This window comes from Pseudomyrmex gracilis, unplaced genomic scaffold (genome assembly GCF_002006095.1).
Source record: "Pseudomyrmex gracilis isolate BER0280 unplaced genomic scaffold, ASM200609v1 scaffold_25, whole genome shotgun sequence".
Classification (NCBI taxonomy): Eukaryota; Metazoa; Arthropoda; class Insecta; order Hymenoptera; family Formicidae; genus Pseudomyrmex; species Pseudomyrmex gracilis.
Window position 1 is genome coordinate 76,079 of NW_018020609.1, and position 20,105 is coordinate 96,183.

The window sequence follows — 20,105 nt, forward strand, 5'->3', positions numbered from 1 at the left end:
AAAGTATTCCATCTCTCATATGTGTGTGTTATTCGTCACCCCTTTCTTTCCTCGCGTTTACGTCTCGTCAAGTTTTTTTGTTCCAACTTCTTTTTTTATCGCCTATTGTTATACCGTATTCTCAATTTATGTAAAAATAAATAGATCCCGGACAACAATCGGATATTTTTTATTTCAACGCAACTGTACACTGTTCATACAAAATATTATCTGATGCAATAAAATGTTTTTTTTTGTCTCAAAAATGTCTTATCTTAGTAATGCATATTTTAATTGTGTAAAAATATATTTTATCTTTTCCTTTTATCTGTAAAACAATATTTAAAATATTTCAATTCAAGTTTGCGCGCAACATGTATATCGCATTGAATCCGCAAAGGGTTAAATAAATTTTCGCGAACGCGAGCGGAAGATATTCTCCGAGGGAAGCCTCGGGGAGAGACACAAGGACGTTCGTTTCTCGCACAAAACTTGACCCTTTTGTTTTGCGAATACCCCTAATTTGCCACGGCAACATCTTTATCGCGCCACAAAGATCTGCAAAACAATCATCATCTCGCGGCAAACGCGGGGGGGAAGTAACGCAACTCACCCTCTGGCTCCTGTATATTGCCTCTGTGTTTTCAGATTCCGTCGCGATCCTCCGCGGATCTGTCCCTCTCTTTTTCTCCATCCACTCTTCGTCGTTATTCCCCGTCGTTATCCCCACTATCTCTTTCTCTCTCTCTCTCTCCGTTTCTCTCCGTTCGTACTGGCGTCGCGACGGAGGACGGACGGACGGCCGTACCGAACGAGGAGGACCAGCGCAGCAGACTGGGAGAACGTCAGAGTGGCCTCCGACTTCGTCGCGTGCACATCCCTCTCTCTGCGCGCCCGATCACAGCTGATCACATCTCGCGGCGAGGAATCTCGTGCGTTCACATGATTATACCGCGCCGAATCGCGCTCGGTATCAAAAAACGTATTTATCGCGTGTGACGCGTCCGTCCGCTTCGTGAATACGCAATTGTGACTGTGGTGGCTGGCCTCATCGTCATCTCTCTACGAGAAAGCTCTCCTCTCGCGCGCGCATTCAGCGGAGAGCGAAACGGAAATTGAAAACGACGCTGCAATCTCTGGATCGGGAGAAACTGAACTTCATTTCGCGCGGAATTGCGGAGAGAGAGAGAGAGAGAGAGCTCGTCCTCAGAAGGAGAGACGCGCGAGAGTCTCCTCTCTCTATTTATCTGTCTATCTCTCTCTCTCTTCTCGGGAGAGTTCCTCGATTATATTACCCACGGAATTTCTGGCTCTCGGGAATTATCTCCCCGAGAACCCTCCGTCGACGGGGAAACATCCGGTTTAATTATTGAAGATTTCACTATTGCGGGTCGCCGGGAGAGAAAATACTCTCTTTTCGCGCGTCTTTCATTCTTCTTTTCAAGAAGAAAATCCCGTTTCGTCCTTCTCCTTTGGGAAGAGCAACTCTGGTTTCGTGCTATTAATGAGACGCGACTTGTTTCGCACCGCGCCTGAATTCGACAGCGCGCCGATCGATAAATTCCCCGATCTAGGGATGGACATCTGGAAGAAGCGACGTTCGTAAAGATATTATATCCCGTGTGTGGTTGGCGCCTCCTCGCTCATCGCCTCCCGCGACCGGACGGTAAAAAATCCGCGGGAAAAAAATCCGAAGGAGAGAGAGACGTCGTAGTTTTTTTTGTTTTTTTCGACCGCGACCGAGCGCCGGAAAAACGTGGGCGATCGACGACGAGCACGATGCGCTGAAGAAGAAAAACATCGATCATCGCCAAGGCCGAAAGTGGATGCACACGCTCGACGTTCAATTAAATCCGTTTCAACATCGGAAAAAAAGACGAGAGAGAACGGAAGCAGAAATAGCAACGGTGACGCGAAATAAGCGATCGCGAATCGGACAGATCGGAGTCGCGCGACTCGATTGAGTTTGGAGATATTGCGAGCGCAGGCGACAAATTTTGCGATGTTGACGCGGAGTGTTTTATTGTTTCAATAAAAAAATATTCAGATGTAACGTATATCTGTGAGAGAAAGAAAGAAAGAAAGAGAGAGAGAGAGAGAGAAAAAAAAAAGGTCCGAAAACGTGGATTGGAACGTCACCGTGAAGGAAGCGACGTTGTTCGTGGGACGTATAAAAAAGTGACGTAATATATTCGTAGAAATTATTTCGGAGGCGTAACGAAGCAGAATTGATGATAAGAGTGATAAGATCGTCTCTCTTTAGGATATAACTGGCAACTTCGTGCGGAAAATTAACGTTGTACGGGACGGCGAGAAAGCACAAAAGCGGAAATTTCGACGTCCGCGCGGCGGGAGCTCCCGCTATATTAATTGCCCGTCGTAATTGGGGTTTCTAAGGATCGCGCTTAATTAGTTCGACGTTCTAACGTGAACGATGAAGTGGTGCGTGCTGGTGTTGGTATTTGCCGGTCTGAGCAGGGGCGATAATACCGTCAATACGAAGATCTCCAACTGCCCGGAACTCAACTCTCAAGACGAGATAGATCTCGACAAGGTACGTGCGCGGCTACTATCAGGCGCTCGCCTCCATCGGTCGACTCCACAAATATATATATATATATAGTAATACACGTAGAAATATCCACGATGTTTCGATTCGCTTGTAATCAAATGTCTTTGAGAAAAGAGTACAAACGCTCTTGCTATTTTTACTTCTCATCCTGTTTTTTTTTTTTTTTTTAATACAGTCCTTTTATTTCGCAACATTTTCTATAAATAAGAGATATTATAAAAGAGATTTTATTTTTAAATTAGTTTTTTATATTGACCACGTAGTATGGAAATTATAATATGTATGCGCGCGGCTTTTTTCATATCGCATTAATTACATATGTGTAAGTTTGCATTTACATATGTATATATGTATATATATATAGTATATAAAGTTTCGATTTTTTTGCGAAAAGCATCTGTTGAAGATATTGGTTTACGGATTTATAAAAATACGTGCTCTTAAAAACTGAAAGACAACAATCGCAAAAACGACTCGTACTGTCTCCGACATATCTATAGTTGTTGCAGACGTATGTAAGATGTTTTGAATAAAATGTCTCGCGCAACGGGAGAGAGAGAGAGAGAGAGACAGAGATAATATATCAGGCTTTTAATATGTTCTCCGTCACGAGCATTACTCGTGATGTTCGCCAATAATTCACTAGTGCGTCATAAGCATCACTCGGTAGTTCTCTCTGCTCCGGGTATGCATTTGCCTTAATATAACTTTCGGCGTTTTCGCGCTCTCCGAGGAAGAAAAATGCTCGTAATCATCGCGAACGGGCATAATTATGGGCTATTGCGATACTCGCCGCGCCGTTGTTGGCGCCGCAACCGATGTACCTAACATTTGTTAACATAATTAATATTTCATGCTAATGAATTATTTCATTCAATATTTCTTCTCCCTTTCCCCTCCTCCCTCATCCCGAAATATAATTCATCAATATTACATCGTCAGCCCAATTTCATCTCTGTTAGCTTCGCTTACATTTTGTTTGGCAAATAAACCCGCGCGTTCGATTTGTTTAAAATATTCGCGAACATTAATATTGTTTGCGCAAGAAACGCGACTTATTGAAAAAATCTATACACGCAAGAGTTTACGAAAATAAATTTGTTTTTTTTTGTTTTTGTTTTTTTTCTAATCATTGCGTCCGGTAAAAATACCCCAAAAAACTCGTGTCAAAACGTGAAAATTATCGATTGTTTTTATTCATAAGTCATATCCGTCAGATGAGTTAATCGTTGCCGTTTAAAAAGTTTAAATTTCGAAACGGTTTTCCTCGCCGAAAAATGCATTATTCATACGCGCCGGGTATCGATTTTCAAAAAATTATATTCACCAAGCTTTATCCCGGTGTGAAATAATGACTTTAATAAAACACAACGCGCTACATAATGAGAAAGAAAAGTATCGAAGCTTTGCTTCGGAACATAAAATTTTCATTTCAATTTCAATTTCCATTTCGATCGTTTTCCTAATCCAACAACGTACCTACATATGTATATAAACAAAATAACAAAAAAAAAAAAAACAAAAATAAATAAAAAAAAAACAAAAAAACGTTCTGGAAGAACGGGAAAATGTTGGTACATCGGTTAGTTTCTATATCGCTTAAATGTATGCAATAATACGAATACATTATACGCTTCACCCTGTGTACATGCGTGTACACGTATACGTTCGCAACATGATGGCACACACACACGTCCATTGATTAAACGGGGGTTTAACAGCGCTGTGTGTCACGGCCTCAAAAAGCAGGTCAGCCGCGCTTCTTCTTTTCTTTGCCAAAAAACCGCCAAAAAATATATTTCACCGGTTAATGGACATATGCAAATTGGCACTTCAGTACATGAAATGCCACTTTCGGATTTGCGTCGCGCAAAAAACATCGCTTCATAAGCGATTAAATGGAGAAAAATGCAAATTTCGACGTCACCAACAGAGAGAGAGAGTCACCCCTCCCGATATTTCCGAGTCTTAATGGACGCGAGAAGATTTTTTTTCTTTTTTTTTTCTTCTTGTTTTTTTTTTTTTTTTTTGTTTTCAGCCCTCCCCCGGTTTCTTTTTCTTCGTTTTTTGTTTCGCAAACGTAGCTCCGTGTGCAACTGTCACAATTGGATCTACAGTTGTTAAGGGCGAGAACCGTGTAATGGTTCGCAGCCGGGCGAAGCCTAAAGTATCGTTAATTCAAAACAATTACGAGTTCCTGGCACGCTGCCTCTACGAAGTTGTCGAGCCGCTTGCCGGCTTATATAGTTACATACGGAGTGCATTAAGTGCTGGTCATAATTTAAACGGCCGCGTCCAAGACTTGTAATTTCAATCCCACGAGGTTGAGCTATGCGCGCATAATTAACGGACTACTTTTTTCCGGTGCGCTGTATAACGTTGCATCATGTAACAGCGTGTCGAAGCGTAACGGAAGTGACGTGAAAAATTGCTGAATTTGCGACGAGAGTGTGTAAATGAAAAAAAAAAAAATAAAAAAATAAAAAAAAATCAAATCAAATTCAAAAAGTCATATAGAAGTCAAATAGTCGAATTCAAGTACGCTCGAATTTCGTGATTACGTGCCACTTTAACATACGTTTAAACGTTTTCGCGTAGACGAGCAGTTGATGTATACAGTTGTACACAGATCCAGACCAATCAATACTTATTTGGCACACGATGTGTGAAGTTATCAAAGTCACACTGAAGGCTCGAAGCCTCACGCGGGGTGCATTAAGTGGTCGTTATGAATTAAATCGTCGTGTTCAAGACCCGTTATTTCAATGGAAACAAGGTTACCCGTAGGCCAACACGCCTAAGTGCTATATTTGCTAAGTATGCAACGCATTAGCGAACGATCGATAATCTTGAAGCCGTCATTAAGCTCCGACCAAGAAATTGTATTACGGCGTTAAAAAATCTTTGAGTGCTTTGAGAAAAATCATTAATCTTGAGGTCAAAAAGTTTGAAAGGAGAAAACTCTATTTTCTCATTTAACATTCAAATTTAATGAATTAGAACTTCATTTCAAGATGCTCTCTCTATGGGGGGAAGGGGGACTCGGCGGTTGCTGAAAATTCTTGGAAATTTCGAAAACTTGAGATGAAGTAGAGACAAATGTTTAATTAATTATTCTTCATCTCCGGACCTTAAATTTGTCAACAATAAAAACAAATCTCACATCGGTAGATTTAAGAAGTTTTTTTGCAAATGTTTAATGTAAATCCGTAACAATGAGCGAACAAAAGTATTGCGAGCATTTGAGAAAAACAAAAAAAATTCTTTTTTCTCGTTTCGACAAATTATTATTATTTGTTGCGCGCTTCCGTGTACACGGGAACAAAATTACAACGGGTTTGTTGATGTCGGGTAACGCGAATTTGCGTTGTCAGTTTTCAAGTAAACGCGCGCGTATGTACTTCTCTTGAATGCCCATCACTTTATTCTTTATTCTATTCCTTTGAAGTACAAAATTTCGGAAATCAAAGACTCGCGCAAAAAAGACTCTGTGTGTGATTCTTCCTTTGAAGAAAACGGAACTCGCGTAACAAAATTTTCCTCCGCGTATTTCATAAACTATGTCGTTCCTACGTTCTCAATGCTGCCGAGTTAGCGTTTGAAAGACCACCTCTCTCTTTCCACTGTGAGTTTTTTTTTTTTTTTCCCCATATCTTCCTCGCGAAAACTGGACTTACGCTACATTATTATCAAAGCTTCTATGTGAACGTACGTTGTGAGCTCTCTTCTCTGACGTTTCTCTTTTCGTCGTCGTTCAATAGGGCTTCCATGAATTGCGTTCTACGGCCGCAGCAATGAGTCCAGTCCCGAAGAAAGCCCCCGAGCTTGTCTACGATCTATGGAAGTGAAATATGTAGACGAAAATAATATCCGTATCTAGAAAGCAAAAACACAGAGCGAGCTAGGATACGTATATTTTTTTCTGGAAAGAGATTACAATACGCTTTGTGTGAATATCCACACACACACACACACACACACACGTGTATATCTATATATGTATTTCAATCTCTGCGTTGGCTTTTTTATACGTGGGAAAAAATCACTAGAGCTAGAATTAAGAACACAGCAATAAGAAAGTCGATCTCAGAATCCGCTTGGAATCTCTGCTTTTCATTTTTATTCGCACTTTACACAATTCATCAGTTTTACGTTTTATTTACGTTTTGTTATTCTTAATTCACAATTTTTTTTTTTTTACAACATTTATTAATTCCGCGAAAAAAAAATACCAAGTTTGATCGCGCGCGTCTGTTGAATGGTTTTTTTTTTTTTTTTTTTTTTAATGAATCATTTGTTATTAGACTTTTTCAAAGAACGCTTAATGAGTTTTTCCTTCGCCGCGAGGATTAACTATTTTTCTATAAAAAGAGACATTTTTTCAGACACGAGTTTGCGTTTCAGCGGACTCTGGAAATAAAGTGTTCTGTAAATGGTTTGCCTGTCAGATGTGTTGAGGGCGAACGCGCGAACTGCAAACTGCATCTGCGGCGCTTTCATTTGCAACCACGTCGTAACGTGGCGCGGCGCGAAATCGCAGCCACGTCGTCGTTGTCGTCAGTAGCGGCGGAGGGTAGGTAGGCGTTATCTTGCTTGTTTAAAAAAAAAAAAAAAAAAGCAAACTTACCTCCGTGCTTTCCGTTGAAAAGGCTTTCGGTGTAAGTTTTCGTGGCGGACAATAAACCACGACCATTTCTCATTGTGCCGTTGCACAACGGCATTGAGGCCGAGGGGGTATTCAACGACGACATCAAAATTTATTCCCGGAATTATTCCTTAAACTTTTCGCACCGGTAATTTGCATCGTTTGGAATTTATCGTACCAAAGTAGCAGGTGTTTTGCGTTTAAACGTAGCAAAATTGAGGAGATATTATTACCGGGGGATGCGATGAGAGAGATGTGCGCAATTTAAAAAAAAAAAAAAAAACACAAAAGATATAGCTTCAACTCTTAAATTAAAATTCCAAGTTTAATTCCCGTGTAATTTTGTTCCGGGTCGGCGGAACTTCGCAATAAGTCGGGCTCATTATATCGAATAATCTGATTTAATGAATCTACATTAATTTTCTGTTTACCAAGTCGCGTCTAAACTTTGCGTCCTAAAAGAATTTCGAGTTCGAAGTGTCAAACACATAGTGTGTTTCCTCCTTGCTAGAAGACAGACAGGACGTGTAGTGCAAACTCTATGAGACTATGTACGGGAGCGTCAGAACGTAAAACGCGGATTAATATACGTGTGAGTTGATAACAGCTATGTGTGTGAGTGTGTGCGTGTGTGTGTAAGAGCAGCTACGAATACCGCCGTCATATATCGAACGATGTACGTCAGGCGAGCGCCATAGAATAGGCATAATTGTCACCGCGTCGCTCATTTGACGACGCTTTGAAAAATATCTTTCGCTCTTGTAACGATTCGAGAGAAACCAGCGCCATTTTTATTTCCTCAACCTCAATTAGTCGCGCAATTTGTTACCTCGCACGGGGTTTGCTAGCGTGTACACGAAGATAAAATGTGGAATTTTATCAAGAATATGTTCGGAAAAAATACGGAAGCCTTTCCTCACTCTCTCTCTCTCTCTCTCTCTCTCTCTCTACTTTGGCACGAATTAGTGAGCCATTTATTAGATCGTTCGCGAATAGAGAGTGAAAATTTTAAATCGAGTCGCGAAGAACGAATTTTTGTTCCATCTTGTTTCCGAATGAAAAAAAATTTTTTGTATTCGATGACATTTTCTATAAACCGTGACTCGCCAAAATAACACAACACGTTCGGAGTAACGACTTATTTGTGATGAGAGAGTCGTTCGTTCATTGCATCACGGAGAGAGTCCAGAAACAATCGTCGTCCGCGCGTTTATCAAAATATTTATATCCATATCTTTCTCTTTGAGGGCAAATATCTCGGGGATGCGCGCGGCTTGTGTTTCCCGCGGTCTCAGAAATTTCATATAATACGCGCCGGCTCTTCTCTCTTCCTCCCTTTATTTATGGAAATCCCTTTCTAATGCCGCGGGATCTGAAACTTTGCGGACCGATCTCCGCAGCGCGGCCGCAACATACAAGCGGGCGAACGAAAAGCCTTTTGCTTCTTGACGTGCGCGTTTCCATGCGGCCAATTTGACTAACGTTTCGTAAACTGAAAAGACTCGTCTTTCTCTTTCTTTCTTCTCTCTTTCTCTCTTCTCTTCTTTCTTCCTTTTCTGTCTCTATCAGGCGGTAAAGCGGAAGCAGTATGCGCGAAAAGCCCAGAGAGATGCGCTTTCTTCCGCACACATATCGCGCCACCCTCTCGACGTCCTCGTCGACGACGGGCTACGTAAGCCGGTTATAACGGCGGAAGTCTACGTACTGAATATAAATTATAGCAACGCGCGCGCGCGGCGGAGAAACGCCGTCGACGACGGGCTTATGGGCAAGCTGTTGCAGCGTGCGAAACGCCGACCCTGCTTTGTGGAGATGCTATGCGCATTTTGCGCTCTACCAACGGAATGGGCGGAGAGAAAGAAGTAAACTTTCTCTTTCGGCCCATATTCCCTTACCGCTTCGCAGTATCTAGACTTTCTGAAACGGATCCTCCGCATCTCGGAGCGGTCCCTTTGAGGCGCTGAATACGTATATTTCCAAGTTTCTATTTGGCTAAATAACTCCAGATGTCACGCATTCAACGTTCACGTGAAATCCGCACAAGATTGCGCAAAATAAAAAAAAAAAAAAAAAGTTCCATCCAAAGCGAAAGATTATCATCATCTTTTATGTATATAACGTATATGCATAAAAAAAAAATTGAGTTGTCAACAGTCGAGCGTAAGATTTTCTTTGACAAGTGCGCGGCAGCACTTGTTTCGCATCTTGTGACTTAAATCATAAAATAAAGTAAAATAATAATAATCCAATAAAATTCTTTTACCGCATTTTTTCAACTCATTCTAACGGTATAATTGTTCGGAAACAATTTTTACCATTTGTTGTTTCTTTTGTCTTGCATTTTTGTGGCAGATTTTTTTTCTGCGATGATAAACTTTGTTCCAACATATGTTTTGCGTATCTTCTCTCTCGTATCGTCATTTTTCATTGTCTTTGAAGATTTGACATCGGAATGCGCGGATTAAAAACAGCTATAAAATAGCTATCGGGAAACGAGTATTTTATAGACTTATATAAAAAAAAATATTCTCTTTTGATTAAAATATAAAAGAGTAAAAAATAAATGCTCCCTATCTTAGATTTTTTATAAAGTTTCAAATTGAACGTAAAAAAAAAAAATAAGCTATCTAAGCACTTCGGATAAATTACAAGACTATTACTGAAAGCGCAACCACAGATCGTTGTTTGAACTGAGTCCTCTGAGAGAGAAGTAACGAAGTGTATCTGTGAGAATACAAAGAGTGACTGAAGAGTCACGCCTATCATTGCGAACCGTGGCAAAGTAGAAAATAAACACAGGTTTGTTCGCAACGAGTGTTTACCATATTCTGTGACACGCTGTTTCTAGAGATGCAATTCCTATATACCACACGTATATAAGAACATACAACCACGTGTCACATTTTTATATTACAATATAATATAAAATTGTCACAGAAATGTTTCTTTTTTTTATTTGTAATAAAAATCTTAATTTGTTTTATGTTTTTTTTGATATGATGTATTTTTTTGCATATTTGTGTGTATGTATTTACATATATACCGCGTATTTTGACTACAGGGTTATAAATAAATATATACATATACATATATATATTAGAGTTATAAATATATATATATATCAGAGTTATAAATAAAATATACGTGTATTAAACTTTGTAATAAGCTTCGCGATCGGCGATATGACGCACGCAGAAGCAATACTGCTTTAGAAGCGCGTCGGCGTTATAAAACGAGTATTACTGAAATACGAGCAGTAAAGAGAAAAGAGAAATCCTCAGGAATCTGATCAAAATTGCACTAATAATTCCGAGCAATGATTATATTATAAAAATAAATTATGTACTTACAACTTTGTAGTCAAAGTATGCAGTATGTATATATATATATATATACATAACACATAAAAATCTTTTTAATATTAAGAACTTTATTAAAAACTTTTGTATTTGATGTATTTGAGAAAAAATGAAGAAGCGTTGTATATATATATACGTATGCACGCGCGCGCACACACACAACACATAAAAATTGTATTCCGTTGAAATAACGTAAATATCCGTCTCGTAATAAAGGTATTAATTATCTCAAAAAAATATATACAAACGATGATGGACGATCTTCTGTCACTGTAACACGTGATGAAACGGTAAAAGACACAGTTTTTCTCGTTAGTTAAACATCAAAATATCTCTCGTTGCTTTTATTAATAATTTAATAAGCTTTCGGTATTCTCGTCGTGTGTGTGTGTGTGTGTCGCCGTCATCATTTCTCTCGTTCGTGCGGCGAATCGAAATTCAACCTTCCAGCTTATCTTGTGATTTAAGAGACTTCTTACGACGCATTCCCGAAAGACATCGACCTTAATCCGCTTTCCGCGTGTGGAAAAGCGCGCGGTTGCTCGCAAAAAGCTTGATAATGCACGGCGATGCGAAAATCGAGATTCTATTTACATCGCGAACTTTCCAATTTTCCGGGGGCTATTAGCTATTAACATTAATTCCGTAGTTCGGGAATGCAAAGCGACGCAAGAGACGTTTGTCGCGAGAAGTTACGGGCAAGCTGTTGCGGGGCGTTGTGAATCGTCGTTTTCAACGACGACGTGCCGTTGCACTCATAATTGCAGGCGTTGCGCTCGCGGCGCTGGCAGTTTTCCATAGCGTGAAAAAGAGTAGCCGGCCTATATCCTCTGAATTTTTTTCTTCTTTTTTTTTTTTTTTTTTTTTTTTTTTGGTTTCCCCAACACTCCCTTTCTCGCTTTCCCGAGCGCTTGCCTCCGCCCGAAAAAAGGCAACACGATACCGTTTTCCCCCGTTCTCGGATGTAACAACGTTTTCTCTCGTCAAAGGCGCATCTGTGTTGATATCGAAAATGATTGCCGTCGCGCGCGCGCGAAAAGGCATGCTCCCGCAATAAACTCGTCTCTCCAAATGCGCCCGCGCCATCAAAGAGAAGTAAACTTATATAGTTTTTCTTCTTTTTCCCTTCTATTATACGCTATAAAAATGTCAGAGCGAAAAACGCCAAATAACACCGATTGCATGTACACCGAATTGCTCCGAACTTTGTCCTTTTTACGGATATATATTTCCGTCGCGAAATTTCCGTGCGCGCGCAAAATCAAAAATAATTTTTTTATAACGAATCAGAAAAACACAAATTGTTATTATTGATGATTTTGTTTTATAATCGATGTTAGTTGATTGAAAAAACAGAAACACATTTGTGTGATCTTTAAAATTATTCTGATATTTATACAAATCGAAATAACGCGTCTGGAAAGTGTTTAAGCGTCTTGATTCAACGTACGTACGGTTAAACGCGTTCTTTAGCGTCAACTTAAATTCCGTTTACGACTCGTTAAAATCCGTCCTCTTCGCTCCTCCTGTCTTGGACGCGCGAGAACGACAACTGTGCCTCCGAGTTATGTGCAAGCTGTTGCGCTAAAGTTGCGTTTCTGCGACGTGCGCCGGTTACACGCGCGTGTAAAGGATATTTCTCTCTGTGAATTTTCTCCCCGATGCGAGAGAAAAGGAAGGAAGTCCTTCGCGGTTCTCTTCCTAACGTTTTCGCGAGAAAACCGAACGCTTCAACAGCTTTGATTATTAAAATTGCGCGTGTCTGGTAATATTCCATTACAGGTTTGTTTAACATTTATTTAAACGAGAGAAAAAATTATATAAAGCAACGGAAGAGAAAAAACGAACGATTCAGAATTTCGATTTCCGCTTACGGAGTCGAGCAAGTTTTTTCTCAGAAAAGAAAAATCTCGAAATCTCTCTCTGTAAATTACAATTAATTTGTATTTAATTAAGTTTACGCTCAACGCGCTTATTATATCCGCGCCATTATCCGGAATTATATCCTTTTGTATTAGTTTAACAAGGGAGTGTTATACTCGCGAGATTACTGGATTACTGGTGTAGCGACCGCCATATTGAGGTTAGCGAAAGTTTCTAATTTCGACCAACTTGATGTTCCCAATTTGAGTCCTACGGATTCGCAGTAACTTGTCTGTCGGTCGCCATCAAGTGTGGTATACACATCCACAAATCAAATTCCGATCAAATTCATTTACTCGGCTCAAACTCGACGATTAAATGCGTTTGCAACTCAAGTAGCTTCGTAACCTGCTCTCTTCTATTTAATTTGCTATACGAGAGAGAGAGAGAGAGAGAGAGATGCGTCGGAGAGCAAAATCGGTTAACTTTATACAACGCACACTTCTCATCTTCCGCACAGAAATTTCCTTTATACGAGGCAAACAAACCTAAACTTCTCTCGCATTCTGAAAAGTATGAAAATAAAGTTGTTGTTTTTTTCTTTTTTTTTTTTCAATGCAAAAAAAAAGTAAATGTTTCAACAAATATGTAGTTTCAATTTTATAAACGTGCACATACACACGTTATATATATTTAATCTCCGCGATCTATATATTAATTTTTCTTGATAAGATATTAAGCAAAATATTGACGCGGCAATATTTCTACGAAGGGTACACAGAGTTAATGATTTTTCAGCGGATGTTTTTAATAGCAAGCGAAAAACAACACTGTCGCTCATCCCGTATTACACACATTACACGCGATGATTTCGAATTTTATCTCTTATCAAAAGAACGTGGTTTTTAAGTATATAAATAAATTGCGGGGAAATATACAGAAAAAGAGAAAGAGAGAGAGAAAGAGAGATGTTTTTCCCCATGTTCTTCACCCTCGAATCTCCGCTCGATGGTTACACTTGGTATATCGGTTCCGTTACTAATCCTCCGGGCTTACCCGTCCGATTCGCCAAAAATATTCTCTCCCGTGCCACGGATTCGCGGGTCGCCGTTTCCCCGTGGAGCGAGCAAGCGCGGATTAACATAAATTCCGCTTAAAAAGCACACGGCGCGAGAGATATAATACACACAAAGCGTGACCGTGTCTCGCGTCGTGCTTATACGCGCCAAGCCTAGCCGCGACGATGCGTTTTCCTTCTTCCCCAAGGAAAACAGGGGAAAGGGAAAGGGTTTTGCGGGCGCAACTTCCCTTCGGCGCGCGTTCTGCCGAGCGTGGAGGCCGCGCGAGATCTAGCGCGGCCTCCTCGCTTTTCAAGTCCGAGGGAGGAAAGAATCCAATGTTTCCGTTCCACCGGGTGGAAATGCCCGGTCTTCTTTGTGTAAGACCGACGATTTACGATCGATCGGGATTGCGAGGAGATTTATTAGACCTTTCCCTATCGCGCGCGCGCGACTTCGGATCTCGATCCGTCATGACGATGTTTCCTCTCTGAATTTTTGAATAAAAGACCATACGCGCGCTGAAATGAATACACTGTCAAAATGGCGGAGAGAAGAAAGAGGAATGTGTATTTTGTATAAAATATTTCTTCAATTACGTCACGCGCACGATCGTCGACTCGATCGCCAGCTTCGATATCGCTATATGATACTTCGATTATTTATAAAGTTGCGCGTGCGATATCTGTCTGGTTGTATCGACTGTTGTTTGTCGTTGCATCCCTGCACTCTCTCTCTCTCTCTCTCCCTGATTTGCTCGCCCGGTTTTGACAGAAAAGAAGATGGAATATATAAATATACGCGCCTCTCCATCGGATAGCCGTTACACACCACGTAGTTGCACGCAAAACTGCGTTATAATTCATTCATCATTAAACGAATGTCTGTTGAAAATTTCCTTACAGTTTCATGCGCTCGATCGCGCGTGCGCGAATTGATATTGTTGTAAATCTCGGAAATAAACGTTTATTTATGAACGCGCGCTTTATGTGCGCAAAACGCGCGGTGAGAATATTTTTCGCGAAGAGACGAATGTGAAACTGTAATTATTGCGTGAATTAGGTATACCGATGGGAATTACACGCGCAATGGGATCGCGTATATTGAGGTCGTTCAATAGGTGGGGGATTCCGAGGGTACTACTCTCTGGCACAGAGGATTGCTGCGCGCGATCTGTTCGTCGTAACTATCTGTTCTGAACAAAGCGGGATGAACCCGGGCGATTACTGCGAAATCTATTTTAAATTCGCTTTTAAAGCCCAAGGAAATCCGGGAAGTGGCTTCCCCTTTCGAGATTTATGACCGTCAGAGATCAGAGAGAAGATTTACGCTCTCGAAGAAGGGGATATGTTCTCGAAATTGATCGGGGATTTTTTTTTTTTTTTTTGTGTCAAACGTCGGATCGGCGGGAAACGTCCGACGCGCCGGTTTCTTTGCATGTACACGCATGTACGCGGAATAAAAATGTTAAACTCGACACACGTAGCCGTGCGGCTACTTGGATGATAGAAGATTTTGCGGAGCACACTTTGCTCCCAGTGTCTTCAATTTATCTACGATACAGACATTTTGCTTGCTTACTTGCTTGACGCCAAAACTTGTACACGGAAAAAAAAGATTTGCTAGAACAGCGAGAAATTAGTTACTATACGGCCAGCAAGAAAACATTTGTTAAGTTTTTATTAAAATTTTTGTTTTGCCAACGAAACATTTTGTTGATGAAACAAAAAATTTCGCAGAGTCAACCATTTTTCTTGCGGACCATGTAATAGCAAAACTTGTCTTTTTCCGTGTATATATTTTTATTTTATGTTCTAATAAGAAAAATAAAAGAGTTTCGCGTGACGGATAAGAGATTTCCTAAGTGGAGGCCTCGAGTTTCGTGAACTATCGGAAATCCTGATATGTGTGTTGCACTTCTGATTTTTGTCCGAGTTAGTTCTCTACGTTTGCGCGCGAATATAATTAAACAAATAAATTAACACACTTTAAACAAACACGTGCTCGCTGATTCGTGTATCAAAATTGTTGTCAAACGTCGTGTCAAAATTAAACGCGTGTAATTAATTAATTGCGCAGGCGCGTGTAACAGGCTTCTCCGTATCAGGCTCTTCTCGCGAGTATCTCTTCGCTGGCGAAGACGATCGCGCGCCGGGTGTATTTTCTAAGTTCTCGAACACTTAATTAATTGGACAGAAAGTTGATGGAACCTCGTCGATATTTGCTGTCACATTCAACGCGCAGAAACGAACGTGTAACGACGAACGGTACATTATTATACGCAATCAATAGCAAACTTAATCTAGCATTTAACATGTTGCGAGGGATTGAATTATTTAACGATCATGTACGCGTGCTGATAGCGCTGTCGTTACCCGTATAATGTTCAATCATTATGATGATAATAGGTTGCTCGATAATTTACAATCAATTCGTATAATTACGAAGTCTGATAGTTACGAAGTGACGAGTAGCGTTATACATTTTCATGACGAGTATGTTATTTTGCGCAGTATCGCATTTCGGACGCATTTTGCTTCGCGTAACGCGAGATATTTTCAAATAAAATCAAATCCCGCGAAACACACGCACTTTTATCGGCGATTATATATAATTATATGACGCGATGTAGAATTTAACGATCGCGATTGATTTTTTTTTTTTTTTTTCTATTTTCGCTGGCGAAACAGCTGGGTGTTTTATTCGCGTACGTAATGTATATAACAAAGTTCTCGTTAAATTAATATTTCCAATAGACGTACGTAAGAGGAACAAGCGCACCGCTCTTGGAACACGGATAGGATAATAATTTCGCTTCTCGCCCTTGCTCCCGCGCGTTCATAGTGGGCGCGTCAGTGTCATTGATCGACATGATGAGCTGGGTTATATAATGTGTATCGGAGGTGAATGATCGATCGCCAGCTGTGTCGGTTGAATCGAGGCCAGGAAGATGCTGCGAACAAAAACGATAGTAAATGTTGCGTGAAACTCCTGATTAGTTGTCTGATAGCGTGTGTGTGTGTGTGTGTGTGTGTGGGTGTGTGTGTATTTCTTTTCTCTCGAGGGCGCATGGAGAAAGAAAAACTCGAAGCACGCAGATGATACGCAGAATAATGTAAGTACGTAGAGAGAGAGAGAGAGAGAAGCGAGATTAATGCGAAGTTATAGTGCAGCGAGGAGGTAAAACGCGAAGGTAGAACTTCAGCGTTTAATCAACTTGTACTACAAATCGGACGAGGCTGAGAACTTTTAATCAAATGTTTCCGGCACTAGGTTTCCTCCGGTTACTTATGTATACACGAAGCGCGCACGGAAAAAGAAGATCGTCGCGCATCTTCCCGCATTCTCCGACTGACAATTTGGTTGTTAGAATTTAAATGTTTTTTTTTTTACCAATATATATATCCGTAACTTGTGAAATAAAAGTAAAAACAAAAGAAACAAAAAACAGACATGAGAGAGAGAGATGTACTTGAAATTTCTTACGATATATTTGTACACACACTTCGCGACGCTCAAATTCGCGACGATTTTCAATTCGATTTGATTTTTTGACAATCTAACGTCCACCGACACCAATACAGCAAATATCGAGATTTTATTAAACTCGCGATTGTTTCGATAGATATTTTAACAAACGAATTGACAGAAGTTTCCTTGATAGAGATGGAGAATCAATTTTGCGCATCCGGCAAGTTGGAAATATTTTTCCCCTCGATTTTTTTTCTCGCCCCAAGGGAAAGAACGTATTTATCACATCCTACAAACACACACTCGCGCGCACACACGAATACGATTCGGGAACGTAAATTTTAACACACGTACAATATAAAAAAACTATTTTATCGATAAATTGTAAATTAATTGCACATTGTTTCTCAACGCAGCTGTGCGCGAACAATAAACGCTCTTTTACCACTGTGTCTGTCATTCGCGGCAAACATTTAATTCACGTTTCCTCTCGCTCTCTCTCGTTTGTTTTTAAATCCGCGCGAAAAATCTGACGAGATTCGAACGATTCGATTCGATTCGACGACGACGACGACGACGACGATGACGGCGACGGCGACGACCCGAGTCAAATGACATAGAAACGAGTTCGAGAGAGCGACAAGAGCTGCACTTCGACGATTTCGCGCAAGAAAGAAAGTTTTTCAACATTTTCCGAATAGCGGTTAACTCGCCGCTGCCATTGACGGTGGCTATAAGCAAGAAACGCTTTCCCTCTTTTTTATCCCTTCGGGGCTCTCCTGCGTTGATGCGCGCGAGGTAGCGCAAAGCCCCTGCGATTCTTTCCCGATCGATCACGATCGACCCGGAAGTCCTACAGATGAACGGGCATCGCTTTTTGTTTTCTCCATCGTTTTAACTCGCTCATGCAAGTCGCGAAAGAGGGAGGAACGTGAGCGCAAATGTGTGTGCGCGGGTGTGCGCAAATGTGTGTGTGAGAGGGAAGAGCAGAGAGAGAGAGAGAGGAATTTTATTATACCCCGAGGCAAAGCCCCTTCAGGCCGCTCCGTTATATCGGTGATGCATATACACATTAACGGATGTACAATGCGAAATTTGAGCGCGCGGATAAAGATGATCGCGCGATAACGCAGTTTAACGATGTAATCCGATAACGTGTTGCTAACCTCATGGAAGTTAAGAGGTCTCGATATTAATCAACTCTCGAAAAACCGTTCGCATCGAAAAACCCATCAAAACATCTAATAATCGAATGAATGTTAAAGCGAGCGTATCGGCTTTCGAAAAACCGCATTGTGTACCGCAAAACGCTTAATATACACATGTGTAATTAATATCAATATTTAATATAAAAAAAAGAAGTACAGTTCACAGCAGTATGTTAAAAATATTCTTACTCTCTCGCGTTGCTTCTATCCGATGAAAAAGAACAAATGTACGCAATACAATAATCTCCTTGTGTGGTCATTAATTTTTAAAACTTAAATTTCTCTTCGAAAGAATCGAATTATTTATTGTTCACTTGATTAAGAATATTTTCTTTCTTCCATTCATATAGTGTTTGAAAATTATTTTTAAACTTAAATTTCTCTCCGAAATAGTCGAATTACTTTTATTATTCACTTGATTAAGAATATTTTCTCTCTTCCATTCATATAGTGTTTGAAAATTATTTTTAAATTTAAATTTCTCTCCGAAATAATCGAATTACGTATTGATTAAGAATATTTTCTTTCTTCTATTCATATAGTGTTTATAAATTATTTTTAAACTTGAATTTCTCTCCGAAAGGATCGAATTACTTTTATTATTCACTTGATTAAGAATATTTTCTCTCTTCCATTCATAGTGTTTGAAAATTATTTTTAAACTTAAATTTTTCTCCGAAATAATCGAATTACTTATTGTTCACTTGATTAAGAATATTTTCTCTCTACAATTCATATAGTCTTTATAAATTATAAATTGATGTGTGTAGAGATGTGTCCTCTGGTTCGTGTTCAATAAAATTTAAATTTAAATAATAGGCTTTTCGAACCGGTTGCATTAATACAATAAAGTCGAAACGTTTGGACAACCAACATTTGAATTTATAATGCAAAACACCCTGCAACCGGTGTTCGAAAAGCCTATTACTTAAATTTAAACTTTAAAAATTATTTTAAAACTTAAATTTCTCTCTCTTAAAGAATCGAATTATTTATTATTTACTTAATTAAGAATATTTTCTCTCTTCCATTCATATTGTCTTTATAAATTATTTTCAAACTTAAATTTCTCTCCTAAAGAATCGAATTATTTATTATTCACTTGATTGAGAATATTTTTTCTCTTCCACTCATATAGTGTATAAATTATTTATCATAATTAATAACGCAAAATCGCGCGATATCCAAGTTGATCCTCTCGAAAGCAATGAGCGTGTTTATTACCACCGCAGTCTTTGCGCCTTCTTATTTTCCTTTCGCTCGGAGTACACAGTCGGAAGAAGAGAGCCTCTTCTTCTTACAGACATGCATCTCGGCGGGATTACCGAGCGCGGGACCGAGAAAAGCAACTACGCCGACAGTCGCGGAAGCTTGTCAGAGGATTGCGAGAACAAACACACACACACATATATATATATATATATAAGATTCATAAGAATGCGTGCGCGTCTCTCTCCGAGAATCTTTCCTTTCAAAAGCACGGAATAACACGTGAGCATTAATAAAGCGGTCGGTCGTCGGGGGAGGGAAAGGTCGCATACTTCGCGATGAGATCGTTCGCGGTGTGGAATGCGCACATTTCGAGATTGCATTGCCCTCGCCTCTCTTCTTCTCTTCTAATATATATATGGATATATACCCAAGACTCATAAGAAAATTTCGGCTTAGATATCTTTTCGCGCGTCGCGTCCTCCAACCAGAAGTCGATGAGTTTTCCTCGCGACGCAGTAGGGTTGGAGGGAGGAAGGAAACCTGTTCGAGATTCCGACGTAAAACGTCGGCGAAAACGTCGCGCAGAGAACGCGAGAATATTCATGCCAAGACCGCACTTGCGCGACCTCCCATTCGCCTTAAACTCGCAGGTGCGCCACGATCGTGGGGAGAGAGGGTGAGGGTGAGGGTGTTTCATATGCACACACGCGTGCTTCTGAATATGCACTCTCGCGCGCG

The 20,105-nt window shown here is 40.2% G+C and overlaps 1 protein-coding gene across 2 annotated transcripts in view; it reads left to right on the top strand.

The window, feature by feature from the left end:
• Window positions 1-842: 842 nt before the first annotated feature.
• Window positions 843-20,105, top strand: part of LOC109852163 — a 65,821-nt gene continuing 46,558 nt past the window's right edge. Inside the window, exons 1-2 of one of the 2 annotated variants that reach the window (XM_020423053.1) lie at window positions 843-2,157; window positions 2,243-2,533. In XM_020423053.1, coding sequence (XP_020278642.1) covers window positions 2,414-2,533 — 120 coding nt within the window. In that variant the 5' untranslated portion in view covers window positions 843-2,157; window positions 2,243-2,413. Of the gene's footprint in view, window positions 2,534-20,105 lie in introns of both variants that reach the window. The other variant, XM_020423052.1, reaches the window with a different exon arrangement.